The sequence below is a fragment of the Zosterops lateralis genome (genome assembly GCF_965231275.1).
Source record: "Zosterops lateralis genome assembly, chromosome: 3".
NCBI lineage: Eukaryota > Metazoa > Chordata > Aves > Passeriformes > Zosteropidae > Zosterops > Zosterops lateralis.
In genome coordinates, this window is record NC_139764.1 from 21,227,218 (window position 1) to 21,250,913 (window position 23,696).

The 23,696-nt window shown below is 43.8% G+C and overlaps 1 protein-coding gene across 3 annotated transcripts in view; it reads right to left on the reverse strand.

The window, feature by feature from the left end:
• Window positions 1–3,444: 3,444 nt before the first annotated feature.
• CAPN8 (calpain 8) overlaps window positions 3,445–23,696 on the reverse strand; it is a 30,573-nt gene continuing 10,321 nt past the window's right edge. The window contains exons 3-21 of one of the 3 annotated variants that reach the window (XM_083858623.1): window positions 23,349–23,467; window positions 22,102–22,235; window positions 21,635–21,803; window positions 20,686–20,769; window positions 19,798–19,883; window positions 18,377–18,451; window positions 17,216–17,376; window positions 16,343–16,518; window positions 14,329–14,340; window positions 12,407–12,618; window positions 11,803–11,839; window positions 11,105–11,170; window positions 10,147–10,204; window positions 9,562–9,626; window positions 8,319–8,387; window positions 6,946–7,024; window positions 5,930–6,049; window positions 5,259–5,317; window positions 3,445–4,327 (exon numbers count right to left, since the gene is read on the reverse strand). In XM_083858623.1, coding sequence (XP_083714749.1) covers window positions 4,304–4,327; window positions 5,259–5,317; window positions 5,930–6,049; window positions 6,946–7,024; window positions 8,319–8,387; window positions 9,562–9,626; window positions 10,147–10,204; window positions 11,105–11,170; window positions 11,803–11,839; window positions 12,407–12,618; window positions 14,329–14,340; window positions 16,343–16,518; window positions 17,216–17,376; window positions 18,377–18,451; window positions 19,798–19,883; window positions 20,686–20,769; window positions 21,635–21,803; window positions 22,102–22,235; window positions 23,349–23,467 — 1,805 coding nt within the window. In that variant the 3' untranslated portion in view covers window positions 3,445–4,303. Of the gene's footprint in view, window positions 4,328–5,258; window positions 5,318–5,929; window positions 6,050–6,945; window positions 7,025–7,790; window positions 7,906–8,318; window positions 8,388–9,561; window positions 9,627–10,146; window positions 10,205–11,104; window positions 11,171–11,802; window positions 11,840–12,406; window positions 12,619–14,328; window positions 14,341–16,342; window positions 16,519–17,215; window positions 17,377–18,376; window positions 18,452–19,797; window positions 19,884–20,685; window positions 20,770–21,634; window positions 21,847–22,101; window positions 22,236–23,348; window positions 23,468–23,696 lie in introns of those variants that run through there. The other 2 variants (XM_083858625.1, XM_083858624.1) reach the window with 2 other exon arrangements.

Consider the following 23,696-nt stretch of genomic DNA (forward strand, 5'->3'; position numbering starts at 1 on the left):
GCTGAAAAGAAGCATACAGCAGAGATAAGAATGTGACAGTCTGTGCATTTAGGGGAATAAAAGAGAGACTATCAAAAAGGATATGGGAACTTAGAGAGGCCTGAAATGCTTTAAGACATTGGAAGAAGGCCCTCACTGTTATCTCCTCTGTAAGAGCGAAATCAAGCTACACCATTTAAACTAGCCTAGGAAAACCTAATTTGGTGAGGGATCACATCAAGGAGCACACCAGCTAGTTTGAACCTAAAGAAAATAACTTTGAGTTTGGTGGCTTGTGGGGTTTTTTGAATGAATAAAAGGTGGTAAGAAGAAATACCTTAATCACTTCTTGGGCTGACAATGTAGTTTTTATATGTTTATAGGTGAGTGAATAGACAAAACTACCAATGTTTGTTACAGAGTTTCCCAAATAGAAAAAGAGCATTCTTTTTTTAAGTCAGCCCTGTATATTTTGCAGGGAGTGTGCATGTCTTCTTCCCTGAAACTTGCAGGGTCCCAGAAGAACACGTTTTCTCCAGTTCCTGACATTGTTCAGCTCTTGAATGGACAAAAAGCTGTTTCGTTCAGCTTCTTCCTGGTTGTTATTACAGTGTTTGTCCAGGTACTTCTTGAGTCCATCCCTCAGATACATTCCTACAGATTCTTTTCTGCTTCCTGCTCTTCATCTCTGCACACAACTGTCCCCAAGCACCTCCTGCCCACACAGTGCAAGTCAGGTGAGAGCTGCATCCAAGAATTCAAAGACTGAGGAAGGAGTTAATGAGTGGCCAAGAGTAACAAGTGAAGTAATTTGCTCTATTAAAGAAAGAGGGGATTTTATGCTGTACGTGCCAGTTATACAGAGAGAGACAGACACCATGGCAACAAGCTTGTCAGGCAGGAGCAGGGCACTACTTTAAGATGAACTATCACTGGGGACATCATTAGTGGTGGAGAAACTTCAAAAGCTTTGGAATTTGGGTTCCTTTCGCGCCCAGAATCTCACCTGCTTTTATGGAATTTGAATCTCCGGTCTATAAGCTTAGCCTGGGATAACAATAGCAGGCTGGGATGCTGGATGCATCCTGAATAACATGGAAAGAAAGAATGTGCCTACAGTATCTCAGTGCTTCCAGACCTGCCTGGTTGTCTGAACTGTATGGAAAGGAAGAATGAAAACATTCCATTGAGTCAGGTTCAGCAGGATTGTCTGAAACAAAGATTGAAAAGGAATTTGTAAAGGACTGTTCCTTCTGTGCTTACTCATAAGCCATGGATCTGATCATTAGCCTGCTCTGATGAAGAGATTCCACTATAAATCTCCCCTTCTGGGAGGATGAACAGGTGACAGATAATTGCACATACGAGGTTGATTCTTTTTATTCTCCTAGCTCATAGGCAGAATCTCAAATACCTGTGCTACCTGTGCTGTCCACAATGCAGACACTTACTCTGGTGCAAAGCTGGAGTCAGATCCTGATGGAGTAGGATTTATACCCGCGGGAAGTCCCTCTGTAGGGAACCACAAAACAAGTAGTGCACAAGGCATTTGGAACTCTGAATGTGGTCTAATGTGAATCTCATTTTACCAGAGCAACGTACAGAGTTCAAGTTTCCAGTTCACCAGCCTGCAGTGCAGAGGAAAACATTTCTATGGGCAAGTGGAGAGAGAAAGGAAAGATCTGAAGAGTTGTAGCAGAGTTTCTGTGCGAGTCTCTTTAGCCCTGCCATATCTATAAAATGCTGAGAATGCCACACAGCACAGTTTTCATTGTGACATGATCACAAATTCATGAACCTTTGTGAATTGCCTGCATTATAATTCCCCATGACTGAGCTACTCAAATCTAAGGAGAGCTGCAGCCCTTCACAGCTCCAAAAATGAAGCACAGCCAACATGCAGAGTGTAAGAGTGAAGAGAGTCCAGATGCCCAAGCCTTGGCTCAGCTCACCATGCCCCACTGCTTCCACAGGAGCTACTGCAGACATTTTAGTCAAAAGCTATTTTAGCCCCATCAGGACTAACTGGGAGAACTGATGAGCACAGACATTTGCCCAGCTTGCAGCATAGGGAAAGAAAATCAGGTGGACATTAATCATCCTTTTGCAGACATGTCAAGTAAAAAGGAGAAGCACATTCAATCCCATGAAAAGGCTTATTTTTGAGCAGTTGTTCTCTAAGACCTGATAGCCAAGGGCTGTTCTCAAAGAACAAATGAAAGAAGAGGTGGCTCCTCTGGAGCTGCCTGCTCTCCAAAGATAAAGGAAGATGGAGTGCAGCACTCTGCCCATCCTGTACAGGAGGGTGAGAGCCATTGAGATAACTGTGAGAATTATTGTGATGGGGGCATCAGGCTTGCTGTAAGAGGAGAAGAAGTGGGAGCATGCAATGGATTTCTGCATATGTTTGAATTTTCCCAATCCTGTGGAGAGAGGCCTCTCTGACCATAATTGGAGCAAGCTCATGAATAGCACATGTGAGCAGAAAGCAAATTTGAAGCTGCAAGCAGCCAGCTCACCCTGCTGCATGGTTAGCAAGGAGACGTGTTGCATATGCAAGATGTAGGGCAGGGAAGGACACGTTCATCCTACTGAACAGGCAGAGCATTCACCAGAATTTTCTGCTGGTTTGGGGGCACTCAGCTTGCCCCAGGTAGCTCTGTCCTCCAGGCAAGTGGAGGTATACAGATGTCTGCTGTTGGTCAGCAGGCAAATATCTGCCAGGAGACACTGGTGGCAACCTATGACAGCTGTACACAGGCCATGGCCAGAGGTAAGCGTAGAGGGACAGTGTGGGAAAGCCTGTGGTTCCTACTCTAGCTGCTTTTATCCTGAAACCTAAACTAAATATTTGTTTCTTTTTTACTGGTAGAGGACATAAATTAGGAAGGCAGAGTCATGCACTGACATAGGCCATGCATCCCTTTTAGTCAGACAGCTGTGGCCAGCAGCAAGAAGAAATCCTGGGAGATGTGAGGTGTGGTTTACTCACAAGGCATTCTGTGTTCAGAGATAGGAACCACACAACAGCTTTACTCCTGCTCAAAGAAAGAGCTTAGGAACCAGCAGGTGTGGAGAAAGGCCTCTCTCAAACACAGCACTGAAGAGAAAGAGGGGGACAGAGTCTTGGCCCCACATCTGCCTTGAGGACACAGATGTCAGCCTGCACTGCTTCTGCTCCTGGAGAGAAGTGTCAGACATGTCACTTGATCACAGACTGATCAGGACATGCATGGTCTTGTCAGATCATTACTGCAAGTTCCAGAAGTATTTTCTGATTGCTAATACGGAGTGCTGGATTATCTTGCCTGCATTGCTATGATATTACTCTTTAGAATACTATGAAATTTAATGTAGAGAGGAGTTTTTTTAAGAGGACAAATGTTTTGCAAGGTCTTAGGAAAGCATAGCACAGTGAGCCAGTGCAAAGTTTAAGACAATTGAAGCCAGCTAGCTTCAGTTTATTCATTAAATCACAATCCACATTAGCACATATCCTGCATTCTCAGGCTCCTAGACCCCTACATGTGCATTTTTTGTCTCTTGCCTTCATGAGCTTCTGAGATCCAGTCACTCATTAAATTAAAGCTCCAAATCCCATCTTTGGGCATGCATATGGACAAGCATTCACAGGAGAAGATCTCAGCTGAAATAACTGCAGAATATTCCATCCGACCTTCCATCCTCTCTCCTCCTCCTGGAGGACTGAGCCGAGACTTGTGGAGGAGTGCCATCACATTTTCCTGACTCCTAGTTAATCCTTGGGGCTGTGTCTGTGCCCAAATCCTCTGTGCTCCCAGCAGCTCAGCATCTGCCTCCAAGCTCCTCACCCCCAGCTTCTGCAGACACTTAGCATAGCCAAAGCAGACAATTGTCTGCAAAGGGAGGTTGCCAGGGCAGCAACATAAATTTTGCCCACACTCTTGAGCATGGAGCAAAACATATGCTGGATTTTGCAGCAATGGAGATCCCTTCCAGGATTTTGAACACTGCTGAACTTTTCTGCACAGTCAGAAGTCAAACCACAGCCACCTGTGTCCATCTGTGCTAAGTCAAAATTGATGAGATTTCAGCATGGGCACAGAACAATACTCTTTGGGCAGGAAAAGTAAAGGAGGTCAGTCCTGGGTTTGTTTGTTTGTTTCCTTGTTTAAGAATAAATTTATTTTATAACTGACAGTAGATAATTTTTATTGGCTTAAAGTGACTTGCCAGGAATAAAAACAAGTTTCTCTTTCTGTTTTTCACAACAAGGAGATGCCAAACAAGTGGTTTCATGCTCAGAAGAGCCTCAGAGGTCTCTGCTGAATTGATTGACCGTGGTTCAAATCAGTGTGCAGCACAGCCACTGAGGGAAAAACAGAACAAGAAGTCAGTGCATCAGGAAGGTCTACAGGATGCCACTGGGGCACTCTTCCAGGCCTCTGGGAGAACAAGCTGGGAAAGGCTGGAGTTGCATTTTAATCTTTTATATGTGTAGAATCCATCTGCTCTTGAACTTCAGGGAAATCTTCTGCCAGGATCAGCCTCAAACATTGCAAGTGGGGCCTCTTCCAAAGGAAGATGAGCTCTACAGGGCAAGCTGGAGAAAGCTTCAACTTTCAACCTTGGAAAACTCTAGGGTGGGAGTATGCAATGTACAATTTCAGCTAGATTTAACTAACTGTGACTGAGGGTCACAGGGCTTCCTAGCCATCCTCCCCTCGAGCCAGTCTTCAGCTGAGAGGACTAATTGGATGGACCTCTTGGGGCTCCTTCCAGCTGTTTCCTGAGATATATTTGTATTCTGCGAAGGGAAGGCTCAAGCTGATTGCTTTTACAACAGCTTCAACAGGAAAAATTTGCATTAAAAACAATGCAGGGGAAAAAAAAAGATCTGGCATCTTAAAAGGTTTCTTCTAATTCTGGCAGGTTGATCAGTACATTCTCTGCCAGAAAAGAAGAGTTCCCTGCTGTGTGTTTTCTAATGAATTGACCACTGCCCTCTAAAAAGAGATAGTGAAATGCACTGTGTAAGCACCTTCTCCATCAGCCTTGGGAGTTTTGAAGGCATCTTTACTTTTTTGCTCGTATAAAGTAAAAGTTCATTCCACTAATTCAGACAGGCCTTGTGGGCTGAAGAACACTTTCATATAAACAAACTTGCCCTTTGAATCACTACCATGTTTCTCTTATAATAGCAATCAAATGACTTATAATAGTGATATTAAGTAAGTGTATTTTAGTGTGGTCTGCTGCTGCAGTTGGATCAGGTGGTGTTCCAATCTGACCAGCCTTACCTCAGGCAGAGAGATCTGGATGACTCCATTCTTGTCTTTGTCCAGGAGATGGAACACTTCTGAAATGTTAGAAGAGTTGGGGGGGGGGGGGGGCGGGGAAATGCATGTAAACCACAGACTTTGGCATGTAGAGAATCACTGTCTGACAAAATGTAAAGGTTTGGCTTTTTGCCATGACCTACTGGAAATTTAGACTGGTTCTGTAAGATGATATTACAGCTGTTCTTCTTTCTTACAAATAATTTCTAAGCTGCTTCATGGGGTGGAATAGATCTACAGCAGCAAAATGGGAGTTGGCAGCAGGACAACTATAAAATCTGACGTGGTGGCATCTGGCATGATCTGGGGACAAACCTGTAAATCAGGTCTGAGTAAGGACTGCAAGTGATAAATGGTCCCATTTGTCAAAGCTGGGACAATGTGGGGGCCAGAGCAGTGACCACAAGTTGCTGATGACTGTAAAGCACAAGAGAATGTGTGTTATGGAAACATGTCCCTTGCTCCTCATGGTCATTGAGACAGAAAGGCTTTTGCTATTTCTCCGCTGCTTTCTCCAACACAATTTTGCTGGCACCCTGACCTTTCCATGCAATTTGCTACATTCACAGCTAAAAGACACCAAACACCTAAGGCAACCCCAAAGCTTTCAGCAGCTGCCTCTAGGCACTCACTGAAGAGGGTCTCCAGGCGGATCATGCAGGCCACGAAGCCGTCAAAGTCAATGGTCAGCTTGGTGCTGCAGGCATAGCGGGCAACGATGCTGTGCTGCACCTCCTCGTTGAGCCTGAAACCTGAGGGCCAGGAGAGCACAGCAGTCACTGACACAGCGGGTTAAGTTGCTGTCTTGGATGTGACTTATCCATGTGGTGCTGCAGCTGTGGGGTTGAAGGGCAGGACTATCCTCCCAGAAGGTCTGTTAGACTCCCACACCCACCTCTGTGGGTCCTTTCCAAAGCCCATTGTGCTGGGTGAAGAAAGGCATAGAGTTCTCCCACAGCATTTTGTCAGACTGCATATTTCACATTGTTTCACAGTATAACCAGTCCTATGTTCCCCAGATAAACCCCTAATTAGTGAGTCTTGGCACTGCAGCTGAATAGCAGTGATTGCAGCAGAGCCAATTGCTCACATAACACATTGGGCTCTATTCAGGCCCATATTCATGCTATTTCTGTCTCTGGATCATTCACATAAAATCCACTGAGCAGAAGAAAAGTCAAAAAAAAAAAACCAGTGCTCCTCTAGATGCCCCTTAGCTGGCAAGCTCTGCTCCAACAGTGAACACATCAGAGGACATCGTTGAGGCATGCCTTGATCAGGCTTGCACCTTCTCTAGAGGAGAGAAAGGTGGTGGGAGGAAGTGAAGGAAAAAGAGGGTTTGGGCATAGCTCTGAAAGAAGACTATCAGATTAGGAAATAATGAGGCTAAAAATAGAGCAAGCAATAACCAGATGGATAAGCAATGGTCACAGCATGGACAAAAGTACCAGTGGTTCATAATGCAGAACAGAGGATGGGGTTTGATGTATGAAACAGCAAAAGGATTGCAGTGTGTCACTGTCAGGAAGGGAGAATGTCACTGGCAATACTGTGATCTAGACGACAGGAGAGAAGAAAAGCCATTAAAATGCTCTGCTGTTCTCTCAATATTCGGTGATCCCATGGTGTTCCCAAGCAGCACACTCACCTGCCTCTCTGAGGGCATTCCGCATCTCATGGGAGTCAATAGTGCCAGAGTAGTCACTGTCCACCTTCTTATAGATTGCCTGTGCCAAAGGGGAAGGAGGGAATGAGAGAGGGTCCTTGAGTGCGTGCCCCTGTAGCAGTGCCATGGTGTGGGCATAGGAGGCAGGTTGGGTTTGCACAGCTGGCTCACAGCAGCCATGCAGATGTGGTAACACAGGTCTCATCAGGGGCTACAAGCCACAATGAACTACTCAGAAGGCTCCTCTAGGCTTTAACCTTGGTTTGCTGGCCCACCATGCAGCCCATGCCCTGCCATGCTCCCTGCTCGTGTAGCTAATCAGTGCCAGGAGAATAATTTCTACCTCTGCCATGTTCCCATTGTCACTGTTGTGCCCGCTGAGGGCTGGGACAGGGACTTGTACCACTACAAGCTCCTACCCTGAAACATTAATGAGCAAGGGAAATATTTCAAGCAGCTAGTGGCAAGCCAGGCAGAGTGGGAAACACGTTCCCATGGGCTGGCAGCTTGCCTGCCTTCACATTACATGGTGGCAGACAGGCCAGTGAGGAAAATGTCCTATCATTTGGCAAACACTGCAACAGACCAAGACCATCTTTTTTAATATTTCAGACAAGATGACAGATGTCTCCTACTGCCAGCAGGTTTATTATCCAGAATTAGAAGCCACCCAGTCCTACAGCTAATACTGGATTTGGGTCTCAGGGCTTGCTTTTCTGACAACCCTTAGGACAGAGCTGGGCCTTCATGAACCTAACATTTCTTCATGGAACCCCAGGGCAGATGCTCTGTGACAAACATCAAGTATGGTGGCAGCAGGCTTGCCTGAAAGGGAGGTGGTCACACCAAGAAAGTCCAAATGTGACCTTCCTTTAGACCACTTCATTCTGGGTGAACTTCTTGGGATATTAAGTCCTCTACCAGAAAAATAATTCAGCAGCTCTGTAAGATTTCAGAAATACAAAGGCAGTTTTTTATAGGTCCTAAAAATATGTTTCTTCTGTTTGCTTATGCTCAGCCAGCAATGTAACATATTGCAACAGCCGAGATATGTTCACATGAGCTTTAATAGAGCAGGCAGCAGAGAGAGCTGTCTTTGCCAATAACCAAAGAGAGTTAATCTATCTTTCTGTAAGGTATTGCAAATTATTGAGAATGATGGGGCCAAGGTGAAAGAGGATTTGCTTGTGCCCTGTGGAGTGAGAGGTGTTTCAGAGCCCTGAAACAAACTCGAGCCCTGAGAAGGAAGGCTTCCAATTATATCTGCCTGTGAGGGTTTATCTCTATCTCAGTTCTGGATCTGTACTTCAGCCCTGAGAGGGGAGGGAAGGGGATAGAGTCAGAAATGTTGTTACCAAATAATTTTGAATCTTCATCCAAAGTGTCTTGAATTCTACAAGCCCCAAGGTGCCGGTCCCATCGGTCTGGGCCATGTTAAGGTATGGTTCAGAAATCAGGATTCCTTTATCCTTAACAAAACTGGAGAGCAATCAGTTCTGATAAAAAAAATCACCCATCACAGTGTCATCTTAATGCCAGTTTAGTTCTCATTTGTAATGCATCTCCATCTCCCACAGGCATGCCCACAGCTCCACATTTGCTTGGCTAAAGGCATGCCAAGAATTTCTAGGCTATCTTCACTCTCAAGGAATGATATATGGGATTGCTAAATATATAAGCATGATTAAAAGCATTCACATTTTGTACACTTAACAGTAGATTACAGTGGTTAGGGGGAAAGGGGCCTGGCCTTGCAGCAGACAATTGTCAGAAACCAGAGCCAGGAGCTGCAAGTGAAGAGAGTCAGTAGCAGTCTACAGAGTCTTCTCCCATGTCCTTCAGGGCCTTGAACAACCCTTCCAGTGGAAAATTATGCTGAAAAAGGGATTTGGACACCCTGACATTGTACTTACTCAGTTACCCCATTAGGCTTGGGAGCCTGTGGAGTGTAGGGCAATGGCACCACTTCTCCTAACAGCCAGTTATCCACAAGATCCAGTGAATCCCTGCTGGCCTCAATATGGCCATGCCATGACACCAACACCAGCGAGATCTTGGCAGCATGGCTCTTCACCCTCCTAGTGCAAAGGAGCACTGGGCAGAGGTGTTGACCTCTCTTTTTCCCTTGGCTACTCAAACCTTGTAATCTCCCAACTGTCCTCCCAGTTATGCAGAAGGGAGGTAGGCACTGCCTGTACTTGCAGCCTTCTCGCTGGGAGCCTGTCCCTGCTGCTGTGAGCTCAGGGCTCTGTAAGCAGGACCTGACTCAGAGACAGCAGCTGAGGATGTGCTCAAAACCTGCATCCTGCCAAGCATGCTGTGTATGCACCTGGAACTGCACAGGTGCAGCCAGGCACTTCTTCTCCCCACTATATTTAGGAAAAAGTTAAAGCAATGAGAGATGCAGTGAGAGAAGCAGCTGATGATTAAATGGTTCAGGTTTCTGCCACCATGAGCTGATAGAGATGCTTGGCTGAATTTTTTGCTCCCAGCCATGTGCCTGGACAACTGAAGTGTAAACTTAGCCCAGCTTGTCAGGAAGTTTTGCAAAAGTGATCCAGAAACTTTAAAGGTGATGAAATTACATTCAAAGGATACATCTAAAAGGCTGATCATCTCCCTGCAAGTGTTAATGTTGAATCCATCACTTTTCACATCCTTTCCTGTACAAAAAGGAAATATAAGAGTCCAAGTCAGAAACAGTTTAAGACAAATATTTTTCTGCAGACAGTGCTAGAGATATCAACCACCTTAAAATCTTGGTAGCAAAGTAAATGCTTTGCCATTTCTTCCACTATGCCCTTTCAGCTGATTAATAGGGCTTTTTTTTTTTTTTTTTTTTCCCCACAGTGAGAGGGATGTTATTGGTTTTGGTGGTGATAAGCCTCTATCTGTCCACAGAGGTCATGCAGGAACATAATAACACTGCCCATGGTGGTCTCCCCAAAAAAGTACAGGGAATGTTGTGCCTCTGCAGAACATCTGCTGGCAGTGTTTGGAAGGGAAGCAGCCTGCAGCATTTCCACCCCACCCCATATTTAGAGGTTCAACAAGCCAGGAGAAATTCAGCTGGGACTAGACACAAACTCAGTTTTTCATCACCCCTAGCTGACAGAGCTGGGTTTTGTTAGCACAGACCCCATTCACAGCTCCATCCAAAGGGAAGTACATAATGTCACTTACTCTTTGCCAAAACCCGGTTTAGGATCCTTTGAAGTTCAGTTGCAGTCACTTCACAGTCCTGGACAGAAAACAAAACATACTGGAGGTGTTAACACAAAAATTGTTTGAAACAAGCTCTACTGATTTGCTATCAGACATCCAGAGACTCTATTTTTTCCAAATCTAAGGCATGTAAACCCTTAATTTTTTTTCTAAGCCTTTACATTTACCCTCAGATATCAGAGGGCGAAGATCTTCAATCATATTTCCTAGACATTCAACCAGGAAATAAGTTGTTTGTTAGGTGCTACAGTGACATGACCAATTAAATGGCAACTTTTTAAAAGATTTGACTGAATAAAAAGGTTCAGGAAAACATTTGAGAATTTCAGGGCTTGTGGAAACTACAACCAAACAAGTCTAAAATTGCCCTCTCAAAACTCAGAAAGGTCTTCCTAAAAAGATGTTTTCCCTCTCCAGTAGCAGTGGCCACCAGTTCATTAAGAGGAAAACTGACATGACAGCCACAGGCTAACACAGTGGGGCTTTGTAGATACTGTTTTTCAAATACATTAAGTAGAGAAAAAGCTCAGCCAACAGTTTTCCAATTCCTGGGGCTAAACAAAAAGGAAGGAATTGGCCAGCCAAGCAATTGTCAGAATTATACGATAACTCCACAGGTAATTTATTTCACCCTGGGATAATATTTTCACAGTCCTCACTCCTATCGCCCCTATTTTCAAAGTTATTCCCTGCCTTGCATTATCAAGGGGAAAAAAAATCACATTTTGCACCAATAAGAGGAACAATGTAGAAAATCTTCTCTATTGTAAAATAAACTGAACTGAAGCTGTGAGTTAATAAAAGGGGAGAAATACTTGGGTTTTTGAACAGACAGCAAAAGGAATTGGCAAGTCAAATATTTGTATAATCGTAGCAGAGAGGTCTTGGTCTTTTTTGTTCACTTTAATCCACTTACCTCTCCAGAGAGCTTTTGGAATAGAGTCTTGAACTCATCATCTATATCTTTGTTATCGACATGAGGCTGGAGGAAAGGGATGGCCAAGAGAGTGGTTAACTAGATGGTTCTAGAAACTGAGCTGTGGATATTGTAAAGATGCTGGACACGGGTTTATTTACAGCAGGAGAAAATGAGCACATGCTCTGGAGTAATGGCAAAACAGAGGCACTACCAGAGTCACGACCAGCCAGAGGCTGGCTTAGTTTGAAAGCAAATATTTCCTAAGGCTGATGAGAAAGTTTTCTTCTGTTACCAGGATAGTTTTAGAAAATAGTGGAAATGTGGATGCACTTGGCCAGAGCAATCCAGCAGCTCCTTGGAAGCCTTTTGGAGCTTCTCCCAGCCTTCAGGAAGACTACTTGTTTCTATGGAAATGTGCCCCCTCCACCTTTTCCTACCCATGCTGGAGGTAAGGACAATTGAAAGTGTTCCAGCTCAGTCTACAAGGATGAAGTTTCTGTGCCACATGGCCCAGGTACATAAAATTGAATGTAAAACTAAGACATGGATATATGTAAAAAATCCCCATGAGCCAAAAATATTTCTTCTGAGCACAAAAGCATTCTGTAACCCCAGCTCAAGTAAGAAATAAAAACCTTGCCCCTGTTTTACTTCCACATTATGAAGGAAAATTATGCCCTGGTAGGTCGTCTAACCTCATATGGTTTTGCAGACACCTCATCACCCATCATCCTAAGGAAAAAAAGAGAAAAAATGAAACAACCAGAAATTATGAGTCTACTTTAAAGTCTTTAAAAAAAAGCTTTTAACCATAAGGTGTTAATAAATGAACAGAACAAGACCTCAAGCTTCCCGTGCTCCGCATCCCACCTCTGCCTGCCCCAACTCTTTGGAGATATTTCCCATGGGAAGTGCAGCCTTGATGTTCTTGTCTTCCATCCAGAGCCCTGCTTTTTCATCCAATGGATGCTATTGATACGATCCTATTAAAAACCATCACATCATCATCATAGTCTCAAATCCTGTGGAAATTTCTCCTTCACAGAGCTGAGGGATCTTATTCCCATCTGAGGGCTAAGTGGACACGTCTAAAGAGCCATGTGAAGATGATGATTATGAAGAACCCTCTGCCATGGGTTTGTGGTCACTATGGTAGACTGTGGAAAAGATGGGTTGTGGAAATGGGCCTATTTTGATGGCTAAGACAAAAGATCAAGCCCAGGGTTTGGGTGCAATACATGACCTTCTCCTTTGCATGCCTCCCCAGCAGAAGCAAGGGGTTTCAGGGAAGGTACTCACTGTGATTTAGCCTGTTTCTCAGCAAAAACTCTCAGGCAGAACTCCCCATTCTTGTAGGGCTCGAAGGTGGAGGGCACGATGAGGTACTGTCCCCGGGGCAGCGTCATGCGGCTGGAGACCTCGCGCAGGTTCACGTAGGGGTCGGTCCGAGCTGCTGGCTGGTGCCTTGCAAAGAAGGCACGGCCTGCCTGCACATCTGTGCTGCTTTCCAGCTGTGGAGAATGTGTTTTCTGTTAAAAACCCTTTGGCAGTTCCCTGGTAAGACAGCCACCCGATTTCAATTTCAGAGCTTCAAAGCCGTCTCAAGCTTTTCTTTGTGTAAGATAATAAATCCGTGAGGGATGGCACAAAAGAAAACCACCAGGGTTCTGTCATGGGAAACAGGCAGATGATTAGAAGGGGCAAGAATCTTCCTCCATAAAGATTATCTTTTCACATGCCTTTCTACACTTGGTACCATAAAATAAATAAAAGTATCATAATGTGTGTTCATATCTGATCAAATTACTACACTAAATTTTCCATGCATTGAGCATTTTTTTCTTTTTGCTTTCATAGGGAGCTTGTGGACAAATTTAATTTTCAGAATATTTTCTATGGTATGGAAAAAAATATCCTAATTGCACAGGAATTGTAGTCTCTGATTTCTTTAAATAGACAGAAAAGAATAGCAAAGAGAACAAAGCAGTAATCACAAGGGTGAGACTTTTGGGGCCACATTAAGTTATTTACCCAACTTCTATTAGTAATACTAAAGATATTCATTTGGATTTTGTAGAAAACAGTACTTAAATTTTCCTTAATACCAATATATTCTTTAGGAAGTGAAACATTGCACAGTTCATAAAACAAAACACTGGCATAAGAAGGAACACTAGTGTAAGAACCACATCCCTGCTATAAAACTCCTATTCATGACTTTTGCTCCACAGAGATGTGTTTCAAAAAGTATGATTCAGTGACACACAAAAATGCTGTGTGGCTGATGCAGGATGGGAAGCATCATTTAGGGATAAGGTTTCTTTCTGTCTAAGACCAGAGCACACAAAATTCTTACCAAACATTGTATAATCATTCAGGTTTTCTGTTGTGAACTGTAGAAAAATATGTGGACTTTCCCTCTTTTGTTCTGAGATAAGATTGAATTTGGTATTTTTTCAACAGCCCCATCCTTTCCTCTCGCTCAATATTAAGTTAAGTGGGACTGCAAAGGTTAAAAAGACAGATCCATATCTTCTCCAATATATAAAGTTCATTTTCCACTTGCATTTGCAAGGCTGCTAAAAGAACACAGTTAATTGCTACATGGCCACACATTCACTTACTGAGAGAGGAAAAGGGCTGAAAAGCCAAGGAAAAATTGGCAGTACAGGCTGCTGGACCTCAGTAATGAGTATAGGCTATTCCTACTGCCAGACACCCCTGGGGTCTCTTTTTCCAGCAATGCAAAGTCTCTTTGCCTCAGTATTGACATCTGGGGGGATTAGGGAAGGTTGAGCAGGGCTTGTTCATTACCAGGAGCCCCAGGTCAGAACTGTATAAGGAACAGATTCACAGAGCTTGGCATTTCTTCTAAACAATATTAGCTAGATTTTCTCAGTCTGAGAGTCCAGAGATGCTGTTCTGCCTTCACCTGAACTAAACAGACAAATTCTGACCTCGGTTGTACAAACTTCCTGGAAGCCAAATTTCAACAAGTATAAACGAGATCAAGACTGGGAGTCAGACATCTGTAATAAATCCTTGTGCCCCAGTCCCTTGAAAATGATTATTCAGAACTTGAGGTATTGGTCCCGTGATTCAAGGTCAAAGCTCTCCAGAAGAAATAGCATTAGTAAGGAAGGGTATTCGTGGCAGCTAAATTCCCCAGTGCAAGAGGAGTTGCCCATGTGGAGGCTGGAACTTCAGCAGAGACTACATACCTCCTGAGGAATCTGGAAGGAAGGGAAAGAGACAATGTTAAAATGCTGCTATCTACCTGCACCTGCCAGGAGGGAAAAAAAAAATCAGATAAAGCCTCCTTCAGATACTTTAAAAAAAAATCATTTACAATCACATATAATAGTGTCAGATACACATGAAATTCTGTCTTGTCCTAGAGCTGTTCCAAAGGAAAAACTGAATATTCATCCAGAGAAATCTATAGTATATTGAATTGCTTTTCCCCTGATGTGGTGTTGTGAATGGTACTGTTGGTTGGAAACATTTAAGTCCTTAAATGCTCAGTCAGGAAAGTCAAGAAATTAGTCCTATTTTGCTATCCAAAACCAGAGAGTTTATTACAGCAGACCCAAACTCCACTACTCTACTGCTTCTGAATATTCTGAAAATATAAAGCTACTGTCACTAGCTGTGACATGGGGATGATGACATTATTGTAAGGCAACTATAACAAGTAGCAAGTTTCAATATTTGGCCCTTCCTAAATTAACTGAATTGCTATGTTAACTTGTACCTCCAAATATAAGGCAAATTTTTCAAAAGCAATGAGTTGCCTTGAGAGCATGAGTTCCCATGGGAGCCAAAGAGAGTGTCTTCCCAAGTCCCAAAAGACTTTTTTTAAAAACATCACCCACACAACATTTCTGGAGCCTGAGTAGCCCCCTGAGACCTCAGGTGGTGTTGCCTATACCCAGCACTCTGAAAGGGCAGGATCTGGGTGATGGACACACAGTTGTTGTCAGCAGGCAGCTACATGACTTACAAAAGCTCTGCAGGGCAGCTAGACAGACTTGAACACACACCTTTTCACCTTCTCCTGCAGAGAGATCTGCTTTAGGTCATCACTTCTGCAGTCCCAGCTGGAGCTCCCCAGCTGCAGCATCAGCTGCCATGAAGTAAATCCACTACGGTGTGTGATCCAGGGAGCTGGGATCATAGCTGGGTGCCTACCTGACATGACTTAATAGCCAGGGTTTTCCAAAAAATTAGCATCTTAAAAGTCACTTAAGTGACTTAAGAGTCACCAAGTCTACCCTACAGTGGGTAAGGCTGCAGAGGACTCAGATGGGATGGAATAGATGTAAAGTACAAAAAGTTCTCCAGTGTTGTGCCCAGTGAGGGGAGTAGACAGACATCAGCAATGCACAAATTTGAGATGCTGATAGGTGAGGGTGCCTGGTACCACAGAGAAGGCAGCTCTGAAATGTGCTCAGTGAGAGCCATGTGTGCATGCAGGCACTTGGGCACTAGGGAAAACCTCCCATAATTTCAAGCCATCCCACACAAGATCTATTAGCAAAAGTCAGCCATTGCCATCTGCTCCACCTGGGCTGGCTAATGATCTTCATCCAGTGGAGTCTACACAACATTTAATTGCTTTTCGTTGCATATGATATTGGAAATTATTATACTGGTTGGAAATTTATACATTTACTTCTCTCCCCTCACACCACAGATATTAGAGGTTACACTCTAGGTTTTTTCCTTTCATTATATTTTTAGCAATACCGGGATAACCAGGGAAAACAAACCCCCAGATTTACTGAACCAGAACAGTAGCATATGGCAGACAATTGATCAAAAAAAGTTTGAAATACTTTGGACAAATGGACAAATAATAACAAAAAAGAAAGTGACTACTGAGGACTAATGATAGGCTGTAATCAGAAACACTTATCTGGAATTGCCAGGCACCCCAAGCCTGCCCCCATTCAGATTTTGTAAAAGAAGATTCTCAATGAGAATGTTACTAAATTACTGGCTCAATAATTTACACTGCCATCCTGTTGAAGTGGAAAAAAACTGAGCCTCAATTTCTCTGAGTCTTCCCGTATTATGGGGGTCAGGAAGAAATGAGAGAAGTAATTGAATCATTTTGCAAAATCTAGATCTTATTGAAGTGCAGGGCTGAATGCCAAGATGTAGCACGCTGCTAATTTTTTCCAGCTTAACAGGACAAGGAATAAAGTCTTTAAAATCAGGAACAAACTTTACCTGATAGAGTGAATAACCAATGCTAAGCAGACCTTCTCCCATCCTCTTCTGCCTCCTGCGGTTCTTCTGCATCAAGCCCACCAGAATCGTACAGCACGGCTCATTTGAGCTCCCTGCATGGTCATCATCTGCTTCATCCAGCTGGATTCTAAACTGGGGGTTGGTCCAGTATGTTGCTAGGAATTCCCAACAGGAGACAAGAAGGAGGAGGCTTTGCTGTCATTGCAGCCAAGGTGGCTGTCGCTAAACCTACAGGGAATATCTCCCTGGAAGGACTTTTGCCTGGAATTTTTCCAGTTCTTTCCATTGAGTTATATGGGTTTATGTTTTCACAGCTATGCTGAACATCAATTGGAGCCATGGGAAATCAAAGCACCGGGGCATTTCCTGGGACTAATGACCAACAGGGAGGAGCTGATACTGTTAATTCCAGCCAGTCATTTATCTCCAGGAAATGTCCTTGGCTGAGGCTGTTAGTGTTGCAAGAGGATGAAAATGCCAGACAGTCTCTCCAGAGGTCTAACCTGAAAACGAATTGGAAATAACAGCGCCACTGAACTGTGACACTTTCCTGGCCTACCCAACCCTTGAGAGGATTACTCCAGCCAGTAGCAAAAGCCATGTAAGCAGGAAAAGCAGACAGAGGAAAAAAAAATAACTATAGCCATGAATTAATTGCTTGGTGGGCTCGTAATCCCCCACGAAGAAATAAGTGTGAATTAGGTCTTCATTTAAACTCCCAGGCTCTTGCTTACTGTCTAAACCCCACAGAAATTGTTGTACCTCCAAGCTCTTTTTTTCTTCCTGTTTGCAAGCAGTTTTTGAATGTTTTGTTTGGGATTTCACCAAAGACCCATTTGGTTGGGTCCTTACCTTGGTAGTTCTGGCAGCCCCCAGCAGATGAACCCCGTTTCCACTGTCCATTGAACAGGGTCAGGTCCCATTTGTTGACCTTGTTGCTTGTCAGTGTATCAGGAGTCAAATTGCAGATCTCAAGGCGGCTAAACTGCCTTTGGAAATCTGAAAATGCCATCCTAGCACACAGAGGGTCTAGGTTAGTCCATCAGCCTGCAACAGATGAGGTGGCTGCAGCTGGACACCCCCCCCAATAGGGCAGCAAATATTGGTGTAGCAGAGCTGTCCAAAGCTGCATTTAATTGAATTCTGAAATTTGGAACTGGCTTTTGGGAAACAAAATTGCCCACTGCCTGAATGAGCTGTATCTTCTGGAGACAGCCTCTGTCAATGGCTGTTACACATTATGGGCTCAGTCAAACCATTTTCTGTCATCCTCAGCTGTGGGCAATCCCTCATGGATCGTACTTCATAAACAAATTCACTGGAACTGGTGAAACAATTTGTGTGAGGAGATCCCATTTAAAGGGAGTAAGAGTTGGCCCTTGGGAAAGCATCACTCTGTAGGAAAACAGTCTCAGTTTGCTGTTTTGCTTCAGTCTCATCATTGATGTTTGTTTTTACCATTCCTGGTAGGTTTGCATGAGTGACAGATCTTGATTGCCTCATGCTGGAAGCAGAGGTCTGCTCTGATTTCCTAGTGCCTGATGGCCCATGCAGCTGATTGCACTGGGGGACAGTGGCCGTTTATCTTTCCAGCCTAGGACAGAGTGACATCAGCTCAGCACTGATCCATATATAATCAGATCAGGGTTAGGACAGGCTTTCTATTAGGTCTGAGTAAACAGACTCTTCCCAAGCTGGTAATCTGAACTTTTTCATTAGTGTGTAGCATTTAAGCAAAAAAACAAACCTCAAAATGTAGAGCAGCTGAGGTTCATTCTTGCCACCTCATTAATTTTATTACCATCTGGTCTCTATATTTTGGATAAGTGCCGAGTTATGCAAGCTCTAATAAAAGGTAATATTTGAATAGGAAAGGAGATAAATAAGAGGCTAACAATGCATGCATGTCATTATTAACCCCCTTGGTGCTGGCAGTTTTTCTCCATCCAATTGAAAGGATTGCTTAAGGCACATAAAATGTCCAAAAGAGTAAGCTAAATGAACGATTCTCACCAAAACTCTCCATCATCTACTTGCTTATCCAGAGCCTGTTTTTGTTTGGGATCAACATAATTCCACTCAGGAGCACTGCGGACAAAGCACAGAAGCATACTCTTCAGCTGTTGCACTTTATTCTACAGGGAGATCTGAGTTAGCTTCTGTCTTAGGCTGATAAAGGAGTATATATTTCTTCAACAAATAGATCTTGTGCCCCTCCAAATGACAGCACACCCTGCAACCTGACTGTGCTGGGCTGGAATTAGACTGCAACAGAATTTGCAGCAAATAGTCCTTGAATTGAATCTCCCCTGCCAGGTGCCAGAAGGTACAAACAGACTGACTGGATTAGGAAATTCACAGTCTGAAAGTCAGTCAGAGCTTCTGCATTTTAAGATCTATTGAGATGCCTGATATCCTCCCTAGGGAAATGACATAACCTCCATTGTTGGGCATCATGAAAGAACAGAAAAGTAAAAAGGTGAAATCAGAAAATTTACTGCAGAAAACAGCATTGCTCTCTTGCCATTCTGATATTAATGTCCTCATGATGGATTCTGCTTTGATCTGCTCCCATGTGAAAATGCAGCACTGCACCTGCCTCAGCAAGGTTGTCCCATGGTAAAACAGGTGTGACAAAAGCAGGATATGGCATGCGTGCCTGCCTGAGGCACCTTACCTTGGGGCTGAGCAAAGCAGCTCTGATAAAAGTATAATTAATTGTAATGTTATCTCTATCCTTAATTATGATACATCAGCATCCAGGCTGCAGTCAGCCAGGACAGGAAACTGAAATCTCAAAGTGCTGCAGGAAAAAATACATTGTGGCCCAAATGACAATAAAATTTATGTCATTCTAAACATAAAAATAAAAGAGGTGTTGTCACTACCAGGCTCCCAAGATTCCAAGATAGTTGAAGCCCAGACAGTTTCTGAGAGATTTTGAAACTTTTGTGTCCTTATCTTAGTCAGCATCCCCACTTTTTCAGGATTCTCAGATAGGTACCAAATTCTGGCATGATTTAGAGCTGAGCAACCTCAGAGACAAAGCAGAGGTATAATGGTTTATCCTGCTTTAACAGGAACAGGACTGATTTGTATATCTAACTTAGGTCCTGGAACCACTGGTAGGATCAAATTGAGAAAAATTGACTTGCAAAACGACATGGATATGGTTTGCATTGGGCTGCTCAGAGTTAAACCAAGGGCTGTTGCCTCTGATGGGAAAGCTCCGCCTGAGGCAGGTATTAATGCCTGCTGGAAGGGATGGATCAATACTCAACCTTGGTAATAAATTAATAGTGTTTTATTCCAACTGATTTAGTATCTCTCCCAAATGTGCTTTGTGATTGGATTAACTGCATTGTCCCAATTTAATTTTTAATAGATTCCAAAATACACCAAAGAGAGAGAAGCAGGGGCATATAAAAACCTACTTATCACTCCAAGATCCAGTCCATTCTACTTCACCCCAGGGATTCCTAAGCCTCACTAGTTTCTCTGGCCGTCCTCGGTAATATACCTAAAAGATCCACAACAAACAGAGCCTGAGCACTTCCATTATTCCAATCATCAGAGGGCAATTGCTTTTCAGATAGGATAAAACACGATTTTTACTTGAGTAATGCAGTCCATTACAATTTGCGATAGTTAAAAGACACCCTTCCACCCTTATTTTACATTATCTTGTGCCACCAAGTGAGCCATTAGCTGCAGCACTCACCATTTCATATAATGACAGCAACCTGCAAGGAAAATCATCAGCTACAAACCAGCAGAATATCTACATCCTCAAAAGAAGAAAACATTGCACAACAGAGCAAGGTTGGAAGGAGGTTATCTGGCATGGACACCTGTGCAATGATTTCAGTTTCAGAGGAGCAGGAATACCTGGGGCTCACTCTGAAGATGAGGCTCACAGCAGAGTTCATCAAAGAGGCTTTTGCTCTTTTCCCATCAGCTCTGACTGGGAAAGTGCTCGCTCCCACCTCACACAACATATACACTTGGGGAATGGCTGCCTCCTCTCCTGCTCCTCCTTTCTGTACCCTGAATTTTGGTATCAGCTTGGCCCACCTTCATACTTTGTACTTCAGCCTGTTGGTACCATACAAATGGCAGACTGCATAGTGTGCTTGACACCACTACCTGTACAGAGCTTCTGACCTGAGTGAGTACTACAGGTACTTCCTTTTTCTCTGTGAATGTCTAAAAGTTAGGAACCTTTTTATGGTCAGTCACTGAAAGACATCAGAAAGCTGAAGGCACTGCAGTGTTGCAACCCCAAGCTGGTTGGCATGATGGCCCCAGAGAGGGTGGCTTACCTCCTCTGCTCCAGTGATAGAGTATGCATGTCCTTTTACCAGCTTCAGACTTGTGATTGCTTCTATTTCAGCTGTAGCAGTTATCTGGAGCAATAAAAGTATGCACATTTATGATTATATATTGTGTATGAACTGAGCTTTCATAAGCAAATTAATATGGGGGAAGATATCCAAAGTGGTGTGCACAGTGAATACCAATATTCTTGATGCAAAGTATATTAAATGAAGGTGAGATCCCCAGCAAAAGCTGCCGTTTCATGCTCCTTAATATGCAGTCCAAGCACAGAAAAATTCAAGACTGTACAATGAAATCTAAATCTAAATCCAGTTCCTAGCTGAGGTGACAGACCCAGTCACCTGCAAAGACGTGTTCACATGAACTTAGCTCTAGCCTGTCTCAGTCGAGATCCAGTACACCAAAACTGGAACTCTGGTAATTCTACACGCCACAATGAAAACAAGAAAATGAAACAAGATGTGAAAGGTGTGAAGTTTCCAAGACATGTTCAAACATCATCTGTAATTTGAGAGTGTTTGTATTACAGGTGTCAGTAGTTTTTAGGACTGAAAACCAAAGCCAGAATCAGACTACAGGCTACAACAAAGTGTCTCAGTGAGTTTATCTCTGGCAGTTGAGTATCTGGAATTGAAATTACACAAAATTTGAATCAGAAGAGAAACTCAGAGGATGAAGTTCCAGTTGGTTGTTCACAGCTCTGAGTTTTATCACAAGCTGTCACATAAATTGGAAGACACAGTCAGCATTGGTTATTTAGAACTTTATCCAGTTTTTTAGATACTGGAATCAATAAAGATCTCACATTAATTCAGTTTGTTCTTCTATCAGACCTTCCTACCTATATCTTACATTGGTCTGGGCTTTTGTCACAGTGTGGGCCAGAGCCCTGAGAGGAGGAGCAAGGAGAGTAAAGCTTTGTCAGCCTCTTACATCAATGGAGCAGCCAAGCAGTGACCCAGCTCTCAGGGCCTTCTGGATGATTTGGTAGAGGTTTGAGGGAGCCCTCCGCAGCTCATAGGACTCAGAGATGCCTCCAGTGAAATCCTCAAAGCCCTCCACTGTGGATCCTCCTGCTAGAGCTTCATAAGAGCCATTCAACCTGGGGGAGACAGGATAAGAGCTACAAAAGGGTCCACCTCCACCTGAAAGAAGTGTTTATCATTTAGTATCTCTTAATTTGGTTGGCCATCAATGTGAGCTGGGGCAAGAAAATTCAAGCCCCTTGAAATACAGTTGGCAACACCCTTTATGGACCTGGAGGGACTGGGTGTAAATGCTGGGTGGGAGGGAGGCTGGAGGGAGAATAACTTAGAATGAAGTGTGTTGTGACTGACACCCATGATCTGGGCCACCACCAGGGGCACAGCCAGGGGCACAGCTCCCACCCAGCCCCATACTTGGCGTAGGCTTTCTCCAGCAGCGCGCTCCAGAACTCGTTGCCTTCCTCCGAGTGCACGAAGAGCAGCTTCCCATTCCTGGTGGGCAGCCTGTCGTCCACCACCACGTCCACCCACTCCCCATACTGCCAGAACTGAGGGGAAGAAGAAAGGAAAAGATGATGGAGGCGGCTGGTGTGCCCATAATAGCTCCACACTGCCATCCTCCTACCCCTTCACCTGTCACCACTGCCCCCTGCATAAGCCACTGTAGGGTTTACTCCCATGCTGGATTCCTCTCCTTTGTAACAGAGACAAACTCCTCCCAGCTCTGTGGATCAAATTTAATTGCTATATTGAATTTTGCTGATAGGAAATACTAAATATTTTGATGCTGTACATAGCATCAAAACCACTGTCTGAACGTGTAAACTGAGTTTACATGGTGGACAGCCCAGAAAGGCAGCATGGAGGTTGGATACTCTGAGCTAGCTCAAGGCTCAAACCTTAAGGAAAAAATAAAACCAATATGCCTGTAAAAATGCCTGTAAGGAGAGGTCATCTAAAGGGGAAACACTCAATAGTGCTAATCCTTTCTGAAAATATGGGGAAATATGTGAAACACTGCGAGTGCTAAATTTTGGCCCCAAAGCTAGAAATGTTTACTCCAGGATTTGCTGCATTCCTGGAAGGACAGATGATAATTCACACCATAACACTCAGAGGTGAGCTGGTGGAAGGGCTGGGTATGGGTTCTAAAACTTCTGTCCACACCAAAACAGCTCCTTTAGTGGGGTGAATCCACACTGCTCCCACCTGAGTCTGACCTCCAGCCAAAGCAGGTTGGCTAAATCCCAACACTCTGGCTGCATGGGCAAGGAAATAAAGGCAAAGCAGGGAGGGAAAGGGAGGAAGGAGAAGGAACCATACCAGCCTGAATTCACTCTCAATAGCTGGCAGCAAGAGAGCTTGGTTTGGGCTCATGCAACCTGATGATTTGGCTCAGTTTACAAAATCTGTGCAACTTCCCAGAGCCCCATCAGCTGTCAGACAGCAGAACCTCACCAGTGAGCAGGTCTCATTTAACATTATTTAACTCTGTTCGTATTTTCTTTCTCTCTCTCCCATCAATTTCATGTACACACTGTAACTGTTGATTATTTCATGTGTTCTGAACAACAACAAAAACAACCACCACAACAAATCTGCTTCTAGTTAAATACTGTCATTTTCCTTTTTTATTCTCAACCCCCTGATTATATGGGTACCTGGAAATGAAAGATTCCAGCATAGTCCTTCTGGAAACTCTGAGACTTCGGAACAACACGGAACAGAATATCTGGATTCAAAGTGAGAGATGCAATGGCAGCTAGGAGCCAGCAATCACCTAAAAACACACATTACAAGGCAGAAAAGTTCATTAATAACTCCATTAAGTCACACTCTCACTTGGACTAAAATGCCAGCAGTAAGAGCTATGCCAGACTCAGTCTTGGTTCAGTAATCCTTTCTTGTTCTGTTATTTCTCTCTTTTGCTCATTTTCCACTAACCCAAACCACACAGGTATCCTGGGGCCTCTGAGGCTGACCACAGTAGTAATTTCAATGGTCCAGAT